General features: G+C 44.2%; 1 protein-coding gene, 1 long non-coding RNA gene and 1 other non-coding gene across 3 annotated transcripts in view; all 3 read right to left on the reverse strand.

The window, feature by feature from the left end:
* LOC132383564 (prolyl endopeptidase-like) overlaps positions 1–5,896 on the reverse strand; it is a 41,348-nt gene extending 35,452 nt beyond the window's left edge. Inside the window, exons 1-2 of the mRNA XM_059954706.1 lie at positions 5,741–5,896; positions 328–402 (exon numbers count right to left, since the gene is read on the reverse strand). Of these exons, the coding sequence (XP_059810689.1) occupies positions 328–402; positions 5,741–5,782 (117 nt within the window). The 5' untranslated portion in view covers positions 5,783–5,896. The remainder of the gene's footprint in view (positions 1–327; positions 403–5,740) is intronic.
* Positions 5,897–10,796: 4,900 nt separating this feature from the next.
* trnar-ucg (transfer RNA arginine (anticodon UCG)) lies at positions 10,797–10,869 on the reverse strand. The gene has a single exon. It is a non-coding gene; the product is annotated as a tRNA-Arg (tRNA).
* Positions 10,870–10,879: 10 nt separating this feature from the next.
* LOC132383565 (uncharacterized) overlaps positions 10,880–17,929 on the reverse strand; it is a 62,404-nt gene continuing 55,354 nt past the window's right edge. Inside the window, exons 2-3 of the long non-coding RNA XR_009508717.1 lie at positions 13,740–13,878; positions 10,880–11,009 (exon numbers count right to left, since the gene is read on the reverse strand). This is a non-coding gene — a long non-coding RNA (uncharacterized LOC132383565). The remainder of the gene's footprint in view (positions 11,010–13,739; positions 13,879–17,929) is intronic.

The raw sequence follows: 17,929 nt of genomic DNA on the forward strand, positions 1-17,929 counted from the left end.
ATTCTGGACCACGCTACAACACATCAATCTTAAACATGACCTGATCACAGGAAAATTTAGAATGACCAATCAGCCTACTAACCGGTACATCTTTCAACTGTGGGAGGAAACCCGAGCTCCCCAAGGAAACCCACATGCACACAGGTAGAAACGTACAAACAATAGAATGGAACTCTGAACTCCAGTGCCCCAATCTGTAACAGCGTCATGGTAACCACTACGCTGCAATGGTGTTCTATACGTGCGTACAGAAGGATAGATAGAACAGAACCAGCCCTCAGAGTGGGAAAATTTCTGAGTTCCTGCAAGTGTTGGCTTCCTCCTCACCTTGGTCCGTTCACTGTCGGGATCCTCAAGCCAGGCATAAGGGTCGGGTACTTTAATCCCATGGTAATCATCCACCTGAAACGATGAGGAATAAAAGTCTTGTTCATTTGCATCATTACATTCAATCAACAACCCCCCTCCCATATTAAGAGGAAGACGGAGAAGACTGAAGAGTTGAAAGTAAATTTATTATCAAACTACATATATGTCACCATACAGAATCCCGAGGTTCATTTTTTGTAAGTAAGTAGAAGAAACACAATGGAATCAATGAAAGAACACACTTATTAGTTCATATTAGGACTCTTCATCTCATGTTCTCAATATTTATTGCTTATTTTTTTTCTTTGTATTTGCACAGTTTGTTGTTTTTTGCATATTGTTTGTTTGTAAACTTAGTCAGCTACATCATGGGCACTAGCACTGTCTGTGTAAAAAAAACTTCCCCCCATACATCTCATATAATCATTTCTCCCTCTTGCCTTACATCCATGTCCTCCAGTACACTGGGAAGAAGATTCTGTCACCACATCATTCTCATAATCTTATAAACTTCCATCAGGTCTAACGTCAGCCTCCAATGCTCCAGAGTATGTCCAACATCCTCATGCCCTCGAATCCTGTACTTTTTCCAGGATCTCCATGTCCTTTCTGTAATGGGGTGATCAGAACTGTGGTCCCAGTTACACTTTGTTGATGCCCTACAAAGACCATGGTACTTGCATGCCCAATACCAATATTCCAACCTCTGTCATAGGAAGAAGCAACCAGCCAGAGGAAGAGTCAAGGATGTACTCAAAGCATCCTCGAAAAAAAATGTGCAATGTCATCACCGACCCTTGGGAATCTCTGACTCATGGTCACGATAGAATATAGGACAGAATCCCTGTATCAGCAGATGGAGCCCACCGTCCCACAAGCTGCCACCCACCGACCAAATAGCTACCTCTGCCCCACCCGTCTGCAGTTCTCACAGCGGCCTCGATAGTCACCCCAGAACCCACAGGCATGAGGTAGAAGCAGGCGACATTGGATCCTGAGGGATCGCCTGAAGAGAAGTCCATGAGGCATTGATACTGAGTGAGGATTGTTTCTGTATCAGTAGCCAGAGGTTGCAAGTATTGTCCTGGGATTGTTTAGACCACTTATCTGGTGAAGTTCTGCTTGGGTTATCACATGGTTGGTAAGCCCATCCTTTCCTGCAAGTACATGGTCAGTAGCTTCAGTTGAGATGGGTTAATTCCCTTTTACTGTTTGACAGTCATTTGAAATGGCTGGGGCTGGCTAAATGGGCGACTGTCTGTGATAATCTCTGAAGAGTATTGCTAATGGCTGGGGTCACCCGTCTTGTAAAGACACCGCCCAGAAGAAAGCAATGGCCAACCACTTCCGTGGAAAAACTTGCCGAGGACAATCATGGTCAAAGACATGATCGCCCACGTCATACGGAAAGGCACGTAACGAACCTGCCTGTACAATGGGTGATTGGAGCTTGGTGAAGGAGGGTCTCTCTTTGGAATGGGCTTCCAATGATGCAGCACAGAAAGCAAGAATAATGTGTAACACTCCTCCACTTTAGAACAATCTTACATACCTTAACATTTTAAAGTAGCAAATGGGTAGCTGAGTAAACTGTAAGCACTGTGAAGACTGTGAACGTGGATGTTATTGGATAAGCAGTCCAAACTGCTTAAAAGTCATTGGCTGGCATCGTTCCTACTCAATCACCCTGCTGAGACGCTGAGTGGCTGTTGGAGGTGGACACAATTGAATTTCATCGAGGCCTAACTCGAAGGGAGAAAAGGAAGCATGCAGACAGAAAGCATAACATGTCAAACATCAGAAGAGATGGTTCTAACCTGGGAGTGGGTGGGGGAAGAAATGAGAGACCGTTTCGTGGGGTGGCAGAATGGAACCACAGAAAGATCACAGATCTACCAAGAGTCAGGAAACAAATGGCCTAGTTGGACGTCAGGGGTCAAACGGGTTCATGCTGATCAACTGGTGCCTGTAAGCTAGTGGTGAATGAGATCCTGTGGTGAACGAGATCCTGTGGTGAACGAGATCCTGTGGTGAACGAGATCCTGTGGTGAACGAGATCCTGTGGTGAACGAGATCCTGTGGTGAATGAGATCCTGAGGTGAACGAGATCCTGAGGTGAACGAGATCCTGAGGTGAAGGAGATCCTGTGGTGAATGAGATCCTGTGGTGAACGAGATCCTGAGGTGAAGGAGATCCTGTGGTGAACGAGATCCTGTGGTGAACGAGATTCTGTGGTGAACGAGATTCTGTGGTGAACGAGATCCTGAGGTGAAGGAGATCCTGTGGTGAACGAGATCCTGTGGTGAACGAGATTCTGTGGTGAACGAGATCCTGAGGTGAAGGAGATCCTGTGGTGAAGGAGATCCTGTGGTGAATGAGATCCTGTGGTGAACGCGATCCTGTGGTAAACGAGATCCTGTGGTGAAGGAGATCCTGTGGTGAACGAGATCCTGTGGTGAACGAGATCCTGTGGTGAACGAGATCCTGTGGTGAACGCGATCCTGTGGTGAACGAGATCCTGTGGTGAACGAGATCCTGTGGTGAATGAGATCCTGTGGTGAACGCGATCCTGTGGTGAACGAGATCCTGTGGTGAATGAGATCCTGTGAAGGTTGACCCTGCAGTTGAGTTACAGGATCAGCTTTAGGATGAAGCAGGGCATGAATCAGGAAGCTTCCGGGACCTGAAGCAACGGTCGTACACAGTTTGCTAGAGGTGGTCCATCAAAACTGGAGCAAACTCTACCCAGGTTTCAAAACAACACAGAAAAATTGCTGGAGAAACTCTGCAGTCAGGCAGCAGTTGATGTTTAAAATGAATAAACAGTTGATGTTTCAAGTGGTTCAGAGGAGATGTCAGGGGCAAGTTTTTGATGCAGAGAGTGGTGAGTGCGTGAATGGGCTCCCAGCATGGAGGTCGATATGATAGGGTCTTTTAAGAGACTCCTGGAAAGGTACATGGAGCTTAGAAAAATAGGTAATTTCTAAGTACATGTTCTGCACGGCACTGAAGGGCCTGTATTGTGCTGTAGGTTTTCTATGTGAGACTCTACTTCTGGACCGGAAAGGAAGAGGGAAGACACCAGAATAAAAAGGGGGGGGGGGCGAAGAGAAGGAAGATAACTAGAAGGTGATGGGTGAAGTCGGGTGAATGGGAAAGGTAAAGGGCTGTGGAGGAAGGAATCTGATAGCAGAGGAGAGTGGAGCATAGGAGGAAGGGAAGGAGGAGGGGACCCAGGGGAGGTGACAGGCAGGTGAGAAGAGGTAAGAGTCCAGAGTGGGGAATAGAAGGAGGGAGGGGAAGGGAAAAAATTACCGGAAGGAGAAATCAATATTCATGCCATCAGGTCAGTGGCTAACCCAGATGGAATTTTAGAAATTGCTTCTCCACCCTGACCGTGGCCTCGTCTTGGCACGGCAGGAGTTGGGGGGGGGGGGGGGGACCATGGACTGACACGTTGGAATGGGAATCAAAACCTTTGGCCACCAGGAAGATCAGCTTTTGGCGGATGGAGCAGAGGTGCTCGACGAAGCAGCCCCCCCCCCCCCATTAATGGCCGGACTTCTCACCAGTGTAGTTAACAAGGATGCCTTTGAGCAAATGGTATCACAGAGGTCATGAAAGCCCATGGATTAATTGAATTTAGTTGTTAGTACAGGTTGGGTACCCTCATTCAAAATGTTTGGGGCCAGAAGTGTTTTGGATTTCAGAATTTTCTAGATTTTGTAATATATAATGAGATAATTTGGGATCCCCATCAGTTCTGACTCGGAACTTATGTGCTGCTGGTAAGCAGTCTGTTTTACCCTTGTTCATCACACATCTGTACTGATGTAGCTGTTCAGAGTGTCAGATTTTCATCAGTGACGATCTTCGCAAACTCATCAATGAGTTTCTCTGCTGCCTCGTGACCAGCAGATGCCTTATCACCACAAATCTTTGATCATTTAATGCCGTGCTTCTTCCTAAATTTCTCCAACCAGCCTGCTGAATATTCACAATCACCTTCAATTTTCAGTTCGTCGTGATGGATTTTTGCTTGTTTCATGATCAGCACACTGTTAAACAACATATATTCACTCCAATGAGGATGAATCCACTCTTTCAATGCACGATCGTTTTTTTTTCTCTATTTTGCATGAACTTCTGTTCATTACATATGTGAGGTCTGTGGTGCACAGAGACCTGCCCATCGCCTGGGAAAGTTCCCCGTGCCCAATGTTCCCTCTGAGGTGTGCGCGTGCACATCTTTTGTCACTAGCGCAAAAAGGAATTTAAACGGTGTACAATAAGTTTTGTTTGACCATTTCAAACAACTGTAACAACATGACAAGATTGATATTATGACATGCTGTTGTACAGTCTATGAGAAATAAGACTCATTCATGTGGATTATTTTAAACTCTTTTAAACAGTGAACAGCAAACTGGAGCTGGTAATTTATTATCCCTGAACTAGCTTCAGGGTTACTTCCACTTAAAAAAATTCACCGTGCACGTTATTGTCAGTGGGCAAAAAATTGCGCAGCTTAAGAATTTTTGCGCGCACTGGTCATTACAAATTAGAGGGAACATAGGCAGAGACTTGCAGAATTTTCCATTTATGTCAGCACTCAAAAATAGTTCGGATTTTGGAGGTTTTCAGATAACAGGTACTCAACCAGTAATGCATTTATATCTAAATATTATACCTGTGTCTCATTACACATATGTTGATAGATATTGTGGGAAGAATTGGTGATAAGCTTGGGTCTATCCTTCCGTAAAAGGAAGCAGTATGGTATGATGAATGAGAGTGTCTTTAAGAATTGTGTATCTTGTGTTCCTTTCAACAGCCGCCACTACTGCAGATTTCCTAAAATAAATAATTTTCATTGAATCTTCATTGAAGCAGGAACGTGTCGGGAAAGGTCCAGATTAACAGGACCACTTTCTGAGGGGCACATTAAACACACCGACAGATCTTTAAACACGATTGTAACTGGATCGATTCAATGGTCCGGCACCAATAACAGGACGTAGGGCTGTTACCCACCACCTCAGATGGGAGGCATCTGTGTTGGGTCTAGGGGTTAAAGTTGAGGGCTAGGATGGAGATTCAGGGTCAGGCCTGGGGTTGTCGGGCGGTGGATTTCGAGACAGGAGTCAGGTTGGGTTTGAACAAGTTAGACAGGGACACAGTGGAGTTTGGGATTTAACTCTGCGGATCCGGTCGTGACATTTTTCAGAGAGGAGCTGAAACGTCCCTTTCTCGCTGTTTCAACGTTATTTCGTTATTCATTTCATTTCCTCCTCTCAGTAATTACAGCGAATGGAAAGTGAAAGTATCCCGCAGCATGCCCTGGCCGACCCTGTCCCAAGCCCCCTCTCACCCGGCTCTCGTCGCGCTCCGCCTCCGGGTACCGGATTTCCATCGCCGCCCGTTTCAGCTAAGGGAATTAGTCCAACTCTTCGCTCCGCACACCGGCCCGGCTCAGCTCCGTTCAGTTCCGCCTTCCGGCAGCGGGACCGCCCCCTGTCCCAGCCGGGCCAGGACGTGTCTCCCCGCCCCGCACAAAGCGTGACCGAGCCTAAAGACATGATTTGGGCAAAATTAACACACTGGGTGGAAGGTGACAATGATAAGGGGGGGGGGTGACAAGGTAAATGCAAGGGATGGTGGAAGGAATCTAGAGAGATTTAGGATTGTTTAGAGTCATTTCAGTACACAATTATAGGGGAGAACGAAACAATTGTAGCTAGCAACGCACAGTAAATGCTGGAGGAACTCAACAGGCCAGGCAGCATCTATGGAAAAGAGTAGAAGCGACATTTCGGGCCGAGGCCCTTCAGCGGGACTTACCCTTTTCTGAGTGTTGCTCGGATTTCCAGCATCTGCAGATTTTTTTTGTAGCTATACCGCCCACCCTTTTCGGCTGGTGTCTTCCCCCTTCCTTTTGTCTTAAAGTAGGTTGTTGCCCCGAGATGTCCCGTGGACTGTTTACCCTTTTCCACAGGAGCTGCTGAGTTCCTTCAGCATTTTGTGTGTGTTGTGTTGGATTTCCAGCTTCTGCAGACTTTCTCAATTTCATGAAATATTTGGTATTCCAGTTCTAATTCGGCACCCAAAAACAATAAGTAACACAATAATAATTCAAAAACACAATAAATATCAATACACAACATAGATTATATACATTGAAGTGACATTAGACACAGGAGTGTCTGTACATAAGGTGACTGACAGGAAATGATAAATTAGTGGTGGTTGGGAGTGTGTTAGTGGGCGGAGGCATCGGTCAGCCTTACTGCCTGGGAAAATGACTCTTGAGTCTGGTGGTCCTGGCCTGAATTCTATGAAAGAGACTGTTTCGGAAGGGGGAGCGTTTGGGAATGCCAATATGAAGAGGAAAGGGGGACATGGAGCTGATAAGGATGGGGTTGCACCAAGTAACCAGCCTTCCTGTTTAAAGTTTGGGTGCCATGGTAGTGTTGGGTTAGTGCGGGGGTCGGCAACCCGCGGCTCCGGAGCCACATGTGGCTCTTTTACGTCTGTGCTGCGGCTCCCTGTTGCTTTGGGAAATAATTGGTCAGTATTTAATTAAAATGTATTTTATGTTAGTTTGTTAGTTTTTGAAATGTAATTCTAAATTTGAAGATTATGGTGATCTTGTACAATCTAATTAAGACGTTGTGGCGACCCATTTCCTGACACATCCGAACCGGCTCACAATTAGCCAGCGTTCAGGCTAAGGGAGATCGGCTACGGGGGTTTGTGAGTACGTGTCTTTTGCAGCATCCGCACCCATGGGGGGCGGGTTGAGGGAGGCTTAAAAGCAAGGCTGTTTAGTTCAAATAAAGCTATCTTTGACTGCAGTTTACTGACTGCGTGTAGCACACCGCTACAACGTGTTTTTATCGCTGGCTGTCCAGAGGGGAGGTGCTGAAACGTTTTGTCGCGTGTCTGGAAAACTTTCCTGGGCAGCAAAGGGCCCACCTTTCCTAAGCTGGAACAGCCAGAGTGGCTGGAAAAGCTACACTTCATGGTAGACATGAAAGCGCACATGAACACGCTGAACACAGCTCTTCAGGGGTAAGGACGTACAGCCCTGCACATGTTGGAGGATGTTTTGGCATTCGAGCGCAAGTTGACAGTGCTTGCCAGAGATTTACAGAAAGGCACATTGTCTCACTTCCCCAATTTGAGAGAGTTCAAACAAGGTCACGACATGATAAATTCGGAATATTTACATTCTGCAATCTTCGCAATGCAAACATCGTTTGGAAAACGCTTCTGTGAGTTCAGAGAGGAAAAAAACACATTATCCTTCCCGGTCACTCCCCTAAGCATCGATCCATCCCTACTGAATACGACTGCATTGTCAGGTGTGAGTCAACCTGACCAAGTATGATAAATATTTTAATTGCCTATTATTTTACGTATATTCATATGTTTTCATTGTTCAGTGAAATAGTCCTTTTATTTTTCTGGTTGACAGCTGGCTGACGTTATTTTTGGTTTGCTGCTGGCGGCAAATTTAAGTTTGGCGTTTTTCATAAATACAAGAAGGACTCAAATAGACGTTGAGTATTTTACTTAAAAGTAACCTTCAACCCAACGTCTTTTTTTCGGAGTTCAAAATGTTTTTGTTGCATGCAGAAATGTAATTTCGTTTTCTCTGCAGGAGTTCATCAATTTCATAAATGCAACACATTATAGTTTGTTTATACATAGCATAAAGGCAAAACAAAACGTTGTAAGCAGTGTTATTTCATTTTAAATGTCAAACGGGTTTTGAGGCTCCCAGTGTTTTCTTTTCTGTGGGAAACGGGTCCAAGTGGCTCTTTCAGTGGTAAAGGTTGCTGACCCCTGGGTTAGTGTGATGCTATCACAACTCGGGGTGTTGGAGTTCGAAGTTTAATCCTGGCACCTCTGTAAGGAGTCTGTGTGTCTTTGCATGGGTTTCCTCCGGTGTTCCAGTGTCCTCCCACAGTCCAGAGGAATATGGGTTAGTAGGTTATACACACACACACACACAGACATGCATTAACGTGGTACAAAAAGAGAGGGAAACTACTGAGGTAGTGTTCAAGAGTTCGTTGTCCATTCAGAAATCTGATGGCAGAGAGGAGGAAGCTGATCCTGAAATGCTGAGTGTTTGCCTTCGGGCTCCTGTACCTCCTCCCTGATGGTAACGAGAAGAGAGTGCTTGTTGCTCCACAAGGGACATCTCATCACTGACTGAGTGTGAACTTCATCAGTTTGGACGGTTCGTTGTGTCTCCCTCTTGTACTAAATATGTATTTGTATCACTTCCAGCTGCTGTTGTTACCACCGTTAACGCTGAGGTCTATGTTTACATCTGCAGAGTGGAGCTGCTCTGAAGAAGCCATTATTGTTTAAGTAGGGTCAAACTCAACAAGCAGAACAGATGTAGTAAAGTAGTTTGCGAATAGGATCAGTAATTCATTTATTGCTTTGTTCGAATCAGTCCAGGTGAATGTGAGAAATTTTAATCATCATCTAAGATAGTACCCTTGCTTAATGGTATAGATCCATGGCATAAAAAGGTTATGAATCCCTAATCTAAGCACAATATATTCTGGTTGTAAACTGTAACCTCGAATGAAAAAAACCTAAGCATCCCACCCCTGCAAAAAGTTTGGCCTCTGTCTTGTATGCCAAATGGACTAAATCGATGCAAGATGTTATAGTCGAGATTATTATCATATGTACTGGTGAAATTTTGAGATAGAGAGATGGAAATATGTATGGAGGACAATGGAGGAAATATGTATGAAGGACTGACTTGGGCCACTGGCTGGTGAAGAAAGAATTTCAGTTTCATGGTAACGTGGCGACATCGTGTGGCTTCGACTAGCATTACAACAGTTCGTCATGCGGGCTACTATTTATTCTAAAGCCGCCGAGTTTACAGCTCTAATGAAAGCTATCTTCCCTGTGGTTCATGTAATGTTCCAAAATTCGACACAAACAAGTGATGTAGCCAACTACATACAAGTAAAGTCAAACCTAATAAGAGTTTGTATTCATCTAGTTCTATTCCTGCAGTTTGCTTACTTTATTTACTGAGATACAGTGTGGAATATTTAACTCTAGCCTAATCACGGGACAATTTACAATGACCAATTCACCTACCAACCTCGGTCTTTGGAAGGAAACCGGAGCTCCCAGAGGGGACCCATGCAGACACGGGAAGCTCAAACTCCTTACAGGCAGTGGCGGGAATTGAACCCTGTAAAGTGTTGTGCAAACCACTACATGACCAAGTCCCCGCCTTTATTGGCTACACGACTTTTTGTTCTTTACATTGGCTGTTTGACGGTCTTATGGGTTTCTTGGTTTTGTGGCTGCCTGTAAGGAGACAAATTTCAAGGTTGTATAATGTTATATATACCTTAATAATAAATGTACTTTGAACTTCAAACATCCTCAGAAGATTCCAACGTCCTTTACAATGAAGTTCTTTTAGAAAACTTTAGTCATTGGTGTATAACTTTGGGATCCATTAGAATACAGAAAGATCTCGGGAAAATCAATAAGCTGATAAGGAATATATATTGGGACTGATCCTAACACAACAATGAATGGATCTCTGATCCTATTCGTACTTGGGTAAGATGCCAAAATCTGTTCTTCAAAATGCAACCCTTTACATTGGCAATGACAAGCCAGAATGGATCAACCTCACAGCTGCAAGCCGGCGTTTCTACCAAAGCAACCCCCCCCCCCCCCCCCCCGGGAAATGTATGGGGATCCCAGCCCAGAATGTGTTTGCTTGTCGAAAGGAAGACCTGGGCACTCAGCTTTCATTCCTGGACATGTTTAAGGGATCAAAGCTGAACTACAGGCGCGGTCTTTCACTGATTCTCTTTTGGTTATTGGGTATGCCCGCGAGAAAATTAATCTCGGGGTTGTATTCCGTGACATATTTGCACTTTGATGATAAATTTGCTCTGAGATTCGAACTTTGAAAACACGACATCGTAGATGGAGACTGTAAGCCTGCCGTTGTTGTTAATTCCGGCATTCTCCCGATGATGGGTGCTGTTTTTTGTTACCCCGTACACATTATACTAATGGTATGTAATTATATTTTACCGTTAAGTGCATGTGTGATGAACAAGTGACTGCTTACCGGTAGCACATAAATTCAGAGTCGGAAATGGCGATGCCTAATAGCTCCTGACTGTCCACTCGGGTGGCCGAGGTAGTGATAGCTTACCTTTCTAATGGTTCAATATACATTATTGTTTCAAAATTATATAAAATTACCTTCAGACTACATGTAATATAAACGGATCGTATTCAGACCCCTGCTGGAAGTTAATAGTATTCATTTAATAGACACAGCTTAACACAGCCGAATTCCCAATTGCAACTCCCTAAACTATGTTAAGGCAACCAAAATCTTCATGCCGGCAAAGCGACCGTGACAGGACTCGAACCTGCAATCTTCTGATCCGAAGTCAGACGCCTTATCCATTAGGCCACACGGTCAACCCAATGCGCAGGATTGGCACTACGGGACTCGGGCTTCACTGCCTTCTGCCGGATGGTAGCCGTGGAAAGATGGCATAGAGTAATCTGTGTGGTCGAGATCTTTGACGATGGATGCTGCCGTCTCGAGACAGCGCCTCCTGTTGGTGAGAAGGAAGTGCCTGTGATATAAGAGTCTGCAGCTTCTTACATACCTGAGTATTTGAATTGCTGTACTAGACTCTGTCAGGATACTTTCAAAGGTGCCTCTGTAGAACCTCCGTGAGTTTCTGGGAAAAATTAGGAAGGTGCAGGATAGATGTACTCCAAAAGCAAAGAAATACTCAAATGGCAAAATAGTACAACAGAGGCTGACAAGGGAAGTCAAAGGTAATGTAAAAGGGCATACAACAAAACAAAAATTAGTGGGAGGATAGAGGATTGGGAAGCTTTTAAAACCCTACAGAGAGCAACTAAAATAATTATTAGGAGATAAAGATGAAATATGAAAGCAAGTTAGCAAACGATGTCAAAGTGCTTTTTCAAATATGTAAAAATAAAAGAGAGATGCGAGTAGATATTGGACGGCTAGAAAATGAGACAAAGAAAGGGACAAGGAGATGGCAGATGAACTAAATGAGTATTTTGCATCATTCTTCAATGTGGAAGACACTAGCAGTGTGTCAGATGTTGAAGGGTGTGAGGGAAGAGAAGTGAGTGCAGTTACTATTACAAGGGAGAAGGTGCTCAAAAAGCTGAAAGACCCAAGGGTACACAAGTCACCCGGACCAGATGAACTGCACCCTAGGGCTCTGAAAGAGGTAGTGGTAGAGATTGTGGGTGCATTAGTAATAACCTTTCAAAAATCATTGGACTCTGGCATGGTGCCAGAGGACTGGAAAATTACAGATGTCACTCCACTCTTTAAGAAGGCAGCAGAATGGAAATTATAGACCAGTTAGCCTGACCTCAGTGGTTGGTAAGATGTTGGAGTTAAGGATGAGGTTATGGAGTACTTGGTGACACAGGACAAGATAGAAAATAGTCAGCATGGTTTCCTTGAGGGAAAATCTTGCCTGACAAACCTGTTGGAATTCTTTGTGGAGATTACAAGTAGGATAGGTAAAGGGTGTTGTATATTTGGACTTTCAGAAGGTCTTTGTCAAGGTGCCACACGTGAGGCTGCTTACCAAGTTAAGAGCCCACGGTATTACGGGAAAGTTACTGGCATGGTTAGAGCATTTGCTGACTGGTAGGAGGCAGCAATTGGGAATAAAAGGATCCTTTTCTGGTTGGCTGCCAGTGACTAGTGCTGTTCCGCAGGGGTCGGTGTTGGGACCGCTTCTTTTTATGCTGTACATCAATGATTTAGATAATGGAATAGGTGGCTTTGTTATCAAGTTTGCAGATGAGACTCAGTTTTGTGGAGGGGCAGGTAGTGTTGAGGAAGCAGGTAGGCTGCAGGAGGACTTAAACCAATCAGGAGAATGGGCAAGAGAGTGGCAAATGAAGTACAATGTTGGAAAATGCATGGTCACACACTTCGGTAGTAGAAATAAATGTGCAGACTATTTTCCAAATGGGGAGAAAATCCAAAGATCTGAGATGCAAAGGGACTTGGGAGTCCTTGTGCAGGATTCCCTAAAGGTTAACTTGCAGGTCGAGTCGGTGGTGAGGAAGGCAAATGCAATGTTAGCAGTCGTTTCAAGAGATCAAGAATACAAGAGCAGGGATGTGATGCTGAGGCTTTATAAGGCACTGGTGAGGCCTCACCTTGAGTATTGTGAAGTTTTGGGCTCCTTATCTGAGAAAAGATGTGCCGGCATTGGAGAGGGTCATAATGATTTCAGGAAAGAAAGGGTTATCATACGAGGAATGTTTGATGGCTGTGGGTCTGTACCCGTTGTAAGGTGAAAGGATGAGGGGAATCTCATTGAAACCCTTTGAATGTTGAAAGGCCTAGACAATAGATGTGGAAAGGATGTTTTCCATGGTGAGGGAGTCTAGGACAAGAGTGCAAAGCCTCAGGATAGAGGGGCATCTATTTAAAACAGAGAAGTGGAGAAATTTCTTTAACCAGAGGGTGGTGAATTTGTGGAATTTATTACCACAGGCAGCTGTGGCGGCCATCTTGTTGGGGCTATTTAAGGCAGAGCTTGATACGTTCTTGATTGGACACTGCATCAAAGGTTATGGGGAGAAGGCCGGGGAGTGAGCTGAGGAGGGGAAAATGGATTGAATGCTGGAGCAGACACGATGGGCCAAATGGCCTATGTCTGCTCCTACGGCTTATGGTCTTAAATCTGTTAGAGTGTTTGGTGACAATCCAAACCTCCTAGGAATGTAAAGATGCTGGCCTGCTTTCCTGATGACTGCATCATCATTAGTGACAAATATATATTTATACTGTACCAGTTAAAAGACTTGCCCTTTCCAAACATGTTGTGGCTGAAAATACAAACAATATCAACCTGCACCCTGTGCATAGTGAAAGCAGCATGTCGGAGAAGAATATTACCCAAAATTTGTCACTGACCCCATGAAATTCTCCCACGATTAAAAACCCATCTGCTGAAGTGAGCCAGTTGGGTGGATCTGCGATGGGATTTACAACGCTTGGGGACCACGCAACTGAAGGCACAGTGACCAGTGGTGACGTACTTAAAAATTGGGGGGGGGGGGCGCAGTCGTCCAAAACTTGTGGGGATCAGAGTGCCAACTGAGTTTCAGGGCTGGAGGAGGGTTCCATGATCTTCCGCAGGTTTTCCCTCAAACTTTCCTATTCTTATTTCTAGAGAAGAGGACCCTGCTCCCGGAAATCAGCAATGATGTCACCACAGTTTCTTTCTCAGAACACGTTCTCACTGTGCAGGCTTTGCTTCATAGCATACCTGTCTTGTAGGCTGCAAAAGTTGAGAGATTCCATTCCCTCAGAGGATGCAGTCTGGCTCTGATTGATGTAATTCCACTTCCGGCTGAAGATGGCACCATTGGTCCAATTAGCACAAATATTTCCATTCAGCTTACTACCTGGAAACAAAAAAAAACAAATCCAGTGAAAGGGTTAATACATGGGGAGTGTTTGAAGGCTCCTTGGAGTTTAGAAGAACGAAGGGGATCTCACTGAATCTCATCAATTGAAAGGCCTATTACCTAGTGGACATCGAGAGGATGTTTCTAATAGTGGGAGAGTCTGGGACCAGCGGGCACAGCTTCGGAAGAGAAGGGTGCCCTTTTAAAAGAGAGCTAAAGAGGAAATTTCTTTGGCTAAAGAGGGTGGTGAATTTGTGGAATTCGTTGCCACAAATAGCAGTGGAGGCCAGGTCATTGGGTATATATAAAGCAATGGGTGGTAGTTTCTTGATTAGTCAGGGTGTCAAAGGTTACAGGGAGAAGGCGGGAGATCGGAGTTGAGAGGGATGATGCAATGGAATAGCAGACTTGATGAGCTAAATGGCTTAACTCTGCTCCTATATCTTATGGTCTTACGATTCCCTTTGAGGGCTGTGTTTAAGACTGACAATTCATTTGTCACATCAAGCCAAGGGTTAAGCACACTGGTGTGGGATTGGAGTCTCACATAAACTCTGGGTGAGGATGACGACTTTCCTTCCTTGCAGTAAACCAGTTGTATTTTCAGAGTCATTGAGGACGACAGCCCTAAGGCCCATCTCGCCAGTGCTGACCTGTCTTTCTGCCAAGTCCGCTGTACCCGCAGCCAAATTACAGCCCTCTATGCTCCTTTTATCCAGGTACACATCCAACCTGCATTCACCACCTCCAGTGGCAGCTGGTTCCACACTCCCACCACCCTCCGAGTGTAATGAAGTTCCCCCTCAGGTTCCCCTTTCACTCCAAACTGATGACCTCTAGTTCCAGTCTTGCCCAATCTCAGGGGAAAAATACCTGTATTTATCCTACATATCCCCCTCATAATCTTGTTTACCTCTACCAACTTCCCCTTTCTCTCCACAGAGTATATCCTAACCTATTCAACCCTTCCCTATAATTCAGGTCCTTAATTTCTGGCAACATCCTTGTAAGTTTTCTGTATACTCTTTCAATCTTATTGCCATTTTTTCTGTAGGTTGGTGACCAGAACTGTACACAATACTCAAAGTTTTGCCTCAATAAAGTCAAAAAGTTCAATGCTCAAAGTAAATTTATTATCAAAATACATATATAACCATATAACAATTACAGCACAGAAACAGGCCATCTCGGCCCTTCTAGTCTGTGCCGAACGCTTACTCTCACCTAGTCCCACCGACCTGCACTCAGCCCATAACCCTCCATGCCTTTCCAATTTTACTTTAAATGACATACAGTATATCACCACATACAACCCTGAGATTCATTTTCCTGTGGGCATTCACAGTAAGTACAAAGAAGCACAATAGCATCAATAAAAAAAACTGCACACAAAGATGGACAAACAACTAATGTGCGAAAAACAACCAATTGTGTGAATACAAAATTAAAATAAGTAATGAACAACGAGACCAGGAGTTGTAGAGTCCTTGAAAGTGAGTCCACAGGTTGTGATCGGTTCAGTGTTGGATTGAGTACGGTTATTGACTCTGGTCCAGGAGCCTGATGGTTGACGGGTAGTAACATTTCCTGAACTTGGTGATGTGGAATCCGAGGCTTTTGGACCTCCTTCCTGATGGCAGTACGAGAAGAGAGCATGGCCTCAGTGGTGGTGTCCTTCTTGATGGGTGCTGCTTTCCTGTGACGGTGCTCCCTGAAGGTGTGCTCAATGTTGGGAGGGCTTTGTCTAAGATGGACTGGGCTGTATCCACTACTTTTTGTAGGCTTTTCCATTCAAGGGCATGGACGTGTCCACATCAGGCCATGACGTAACTGGTCAGTAAACTCTCCACCGTACATCTATAGAGTTTTGTAGAAGTTTTGAGTGACATGCTGAATCTTCACAAACTTCTCCGAAAGTAGAGGTGCTGCTGTGCCTTCTTTGTAATGGCACAGGACAGGAGTGTACCTCTGATCGGACCTGCATATGCTCGCTTGGAGAGCGGAATCCTGTCTCCATTGATTAAATTTTATCCTCAGAAGTTTTATCTGACTGTTGTGTAGAATTTTAATGTTTGTTTTTCCTCTTTCTCCTTCTGTCCCAGGTAGTGTTAATCTAAGTGCAGTTGAGTGTACGTAGTGTTTGTTTAAAAAAAATTTGCCATTTCAGTTCCTTTTTTCCTTTGTAAAATTTCTAGATTGGTTTTGGACCAAGATATCATGCCAAAATAATATGTTAATATGAGTACAGCAGGAGTGTTTATTGCCTTTGTTATATTTTTATAGCTGAGCTCTGTTTGGCAGATTTTCTTAAGCCTTGAAATAAATTCTGTCAAAAGTTTTTTTCCTTTATCACACTGTGATCTATTTTCTTTGCTTGTTGACGTCCCAGATATTTATATGTTTCATATGCATCCATCAGTTGTTTGTATCCTGCTGCTTGGTTTTATATTCTTTATGTTTAATGTTCTGCACTTATCCAGTCCAAAGTTCATGTTCATCTTTTCATCTATTTTCAAAGTTCATCTTTTGAAAATAGTTGGACTATTTGAATTAATTGCTTTAGCTTTACAGATGAAGGAATGTATAATTTCAAACCATCCCTGTATAGAAAATGTGCCTAGGAATAATTCATTTGATTGTTTCTGATTTGATACCCTATTTTATTGTTGTTACAGTATTATTATTCTTTTCTCTTTTTTCTGCATTTTTGTTGCCTGTCCTGTAGGGGGCGGTCTTTCATTGTTTGTTTTGTGCATCCTCATTGCCAGCAGGAAAATGAATCTCAGGGTTGTATATGGTGACCTAAATGTACGTTGATAATCAATTTACTCTGAACTTTGAAAGTTGCTATATTTAGGGAATTTTTTTTTATCTGTATTGGCTTTTATTAATATTGATTTTTTGCTGAATGTTTCAAGCTGAAGCCTAATTGTTAAACCAGTATAACCACTGCATTGATACGCACAGAACCATTTCCTCAGGCAGAAACTCAGATGTATTCTCAGTGTCTTCCCACAGCAAAGACTGTGGTTTCAGCCAGTTGCTGCCAAATGATTCTTCCTTTCCCAGAATATCTTTTCTTATGGCATTCATAGGATCAAGATAACGTAGGCAGCAAGGAGACCTAGCCTGTGGTATAAACAAGATGTTATGAAACATCCCGGAAAAGGAGGTAGTCTAATTAGTCACTGATCATGATCCAAGCCCAGTGCATCTCCCTTGTTCACTCCCTCTGGACATTTTAGATTCCTGTTGGCTCCAACAAATGGTTTCAATAAAAAGTATGATGAATTTAAGTGTGTGCTTAATGTTTGGCGTGTAGTTTATGGGCCGAAGGGCCTGGTTCAGTTCTCAATGGTTCCATAAGACATTAATTATTTAATTAATTGAGATACGGCACAGAGAAGGCCCTTCCGTCCCTTTGAGCTGCACTGCCCAACTATCCCCCAACTTAACCCTCGCCTAATTGCAAGCCACTTTACAATGACCGATTAACCTAGCAACTTTGGACTGTGGGAGGAACCTGGAGCACGCGGAACAGATCCACCCGGACATGGGGAGAACGTACAGTCACCTCACAGGCAGTGGTGGGAATTGAACCCGACGTACCTGTACTGTAAAGCGTTGTGCTAACCACTACACTACTGTGCTGCCCACCAGAGTAGAATCAGGCCATTCAGCCCATCGAGTGAGATCCGCCATTGTATCATGGCTGATAGTTATCCCTCTTGATGCTCTATGATCGACCAAGTCAGCCTATGCTGGAGGGGAAGATGTACTGCAGAACCTAGATTTTTCTGAGAGAAGTGCGTTTAAAATGCTGGTTGAAATGTGTCAATTCAGTGAAGGGGAGGACTGGATGTCACTGAGTTTGAAGGCAACGTGCTCATTTTACAGGAGTGCTAATTACGAGGCCTCAATGAATTAGTATCCAGAACATATTCAAGGAGCGATGCCTCAGAAAGGCAGCATTCATTCTGACGGACCCCCCTCACCCAGGTCTTGTTCTCATTGTTACCATGAGGAAGAAGGTGCAGGAGCCAGAAGA

The sequence above is a fragment of the Hypanus sabinus genome, chromosome 30, assembly GCF_030144855.1.
Source record: "Hypanus sabinus isolate sHypSab1 chromosome 30, sHypSab1.hap1, whole genome shotgun sequence".
NCBI lineage: Eukaryota > Metazoa > Chordata > Chondrichthyes > Myliobatiformes > Dasyatidae > Hypanus > Hypanus sabinus.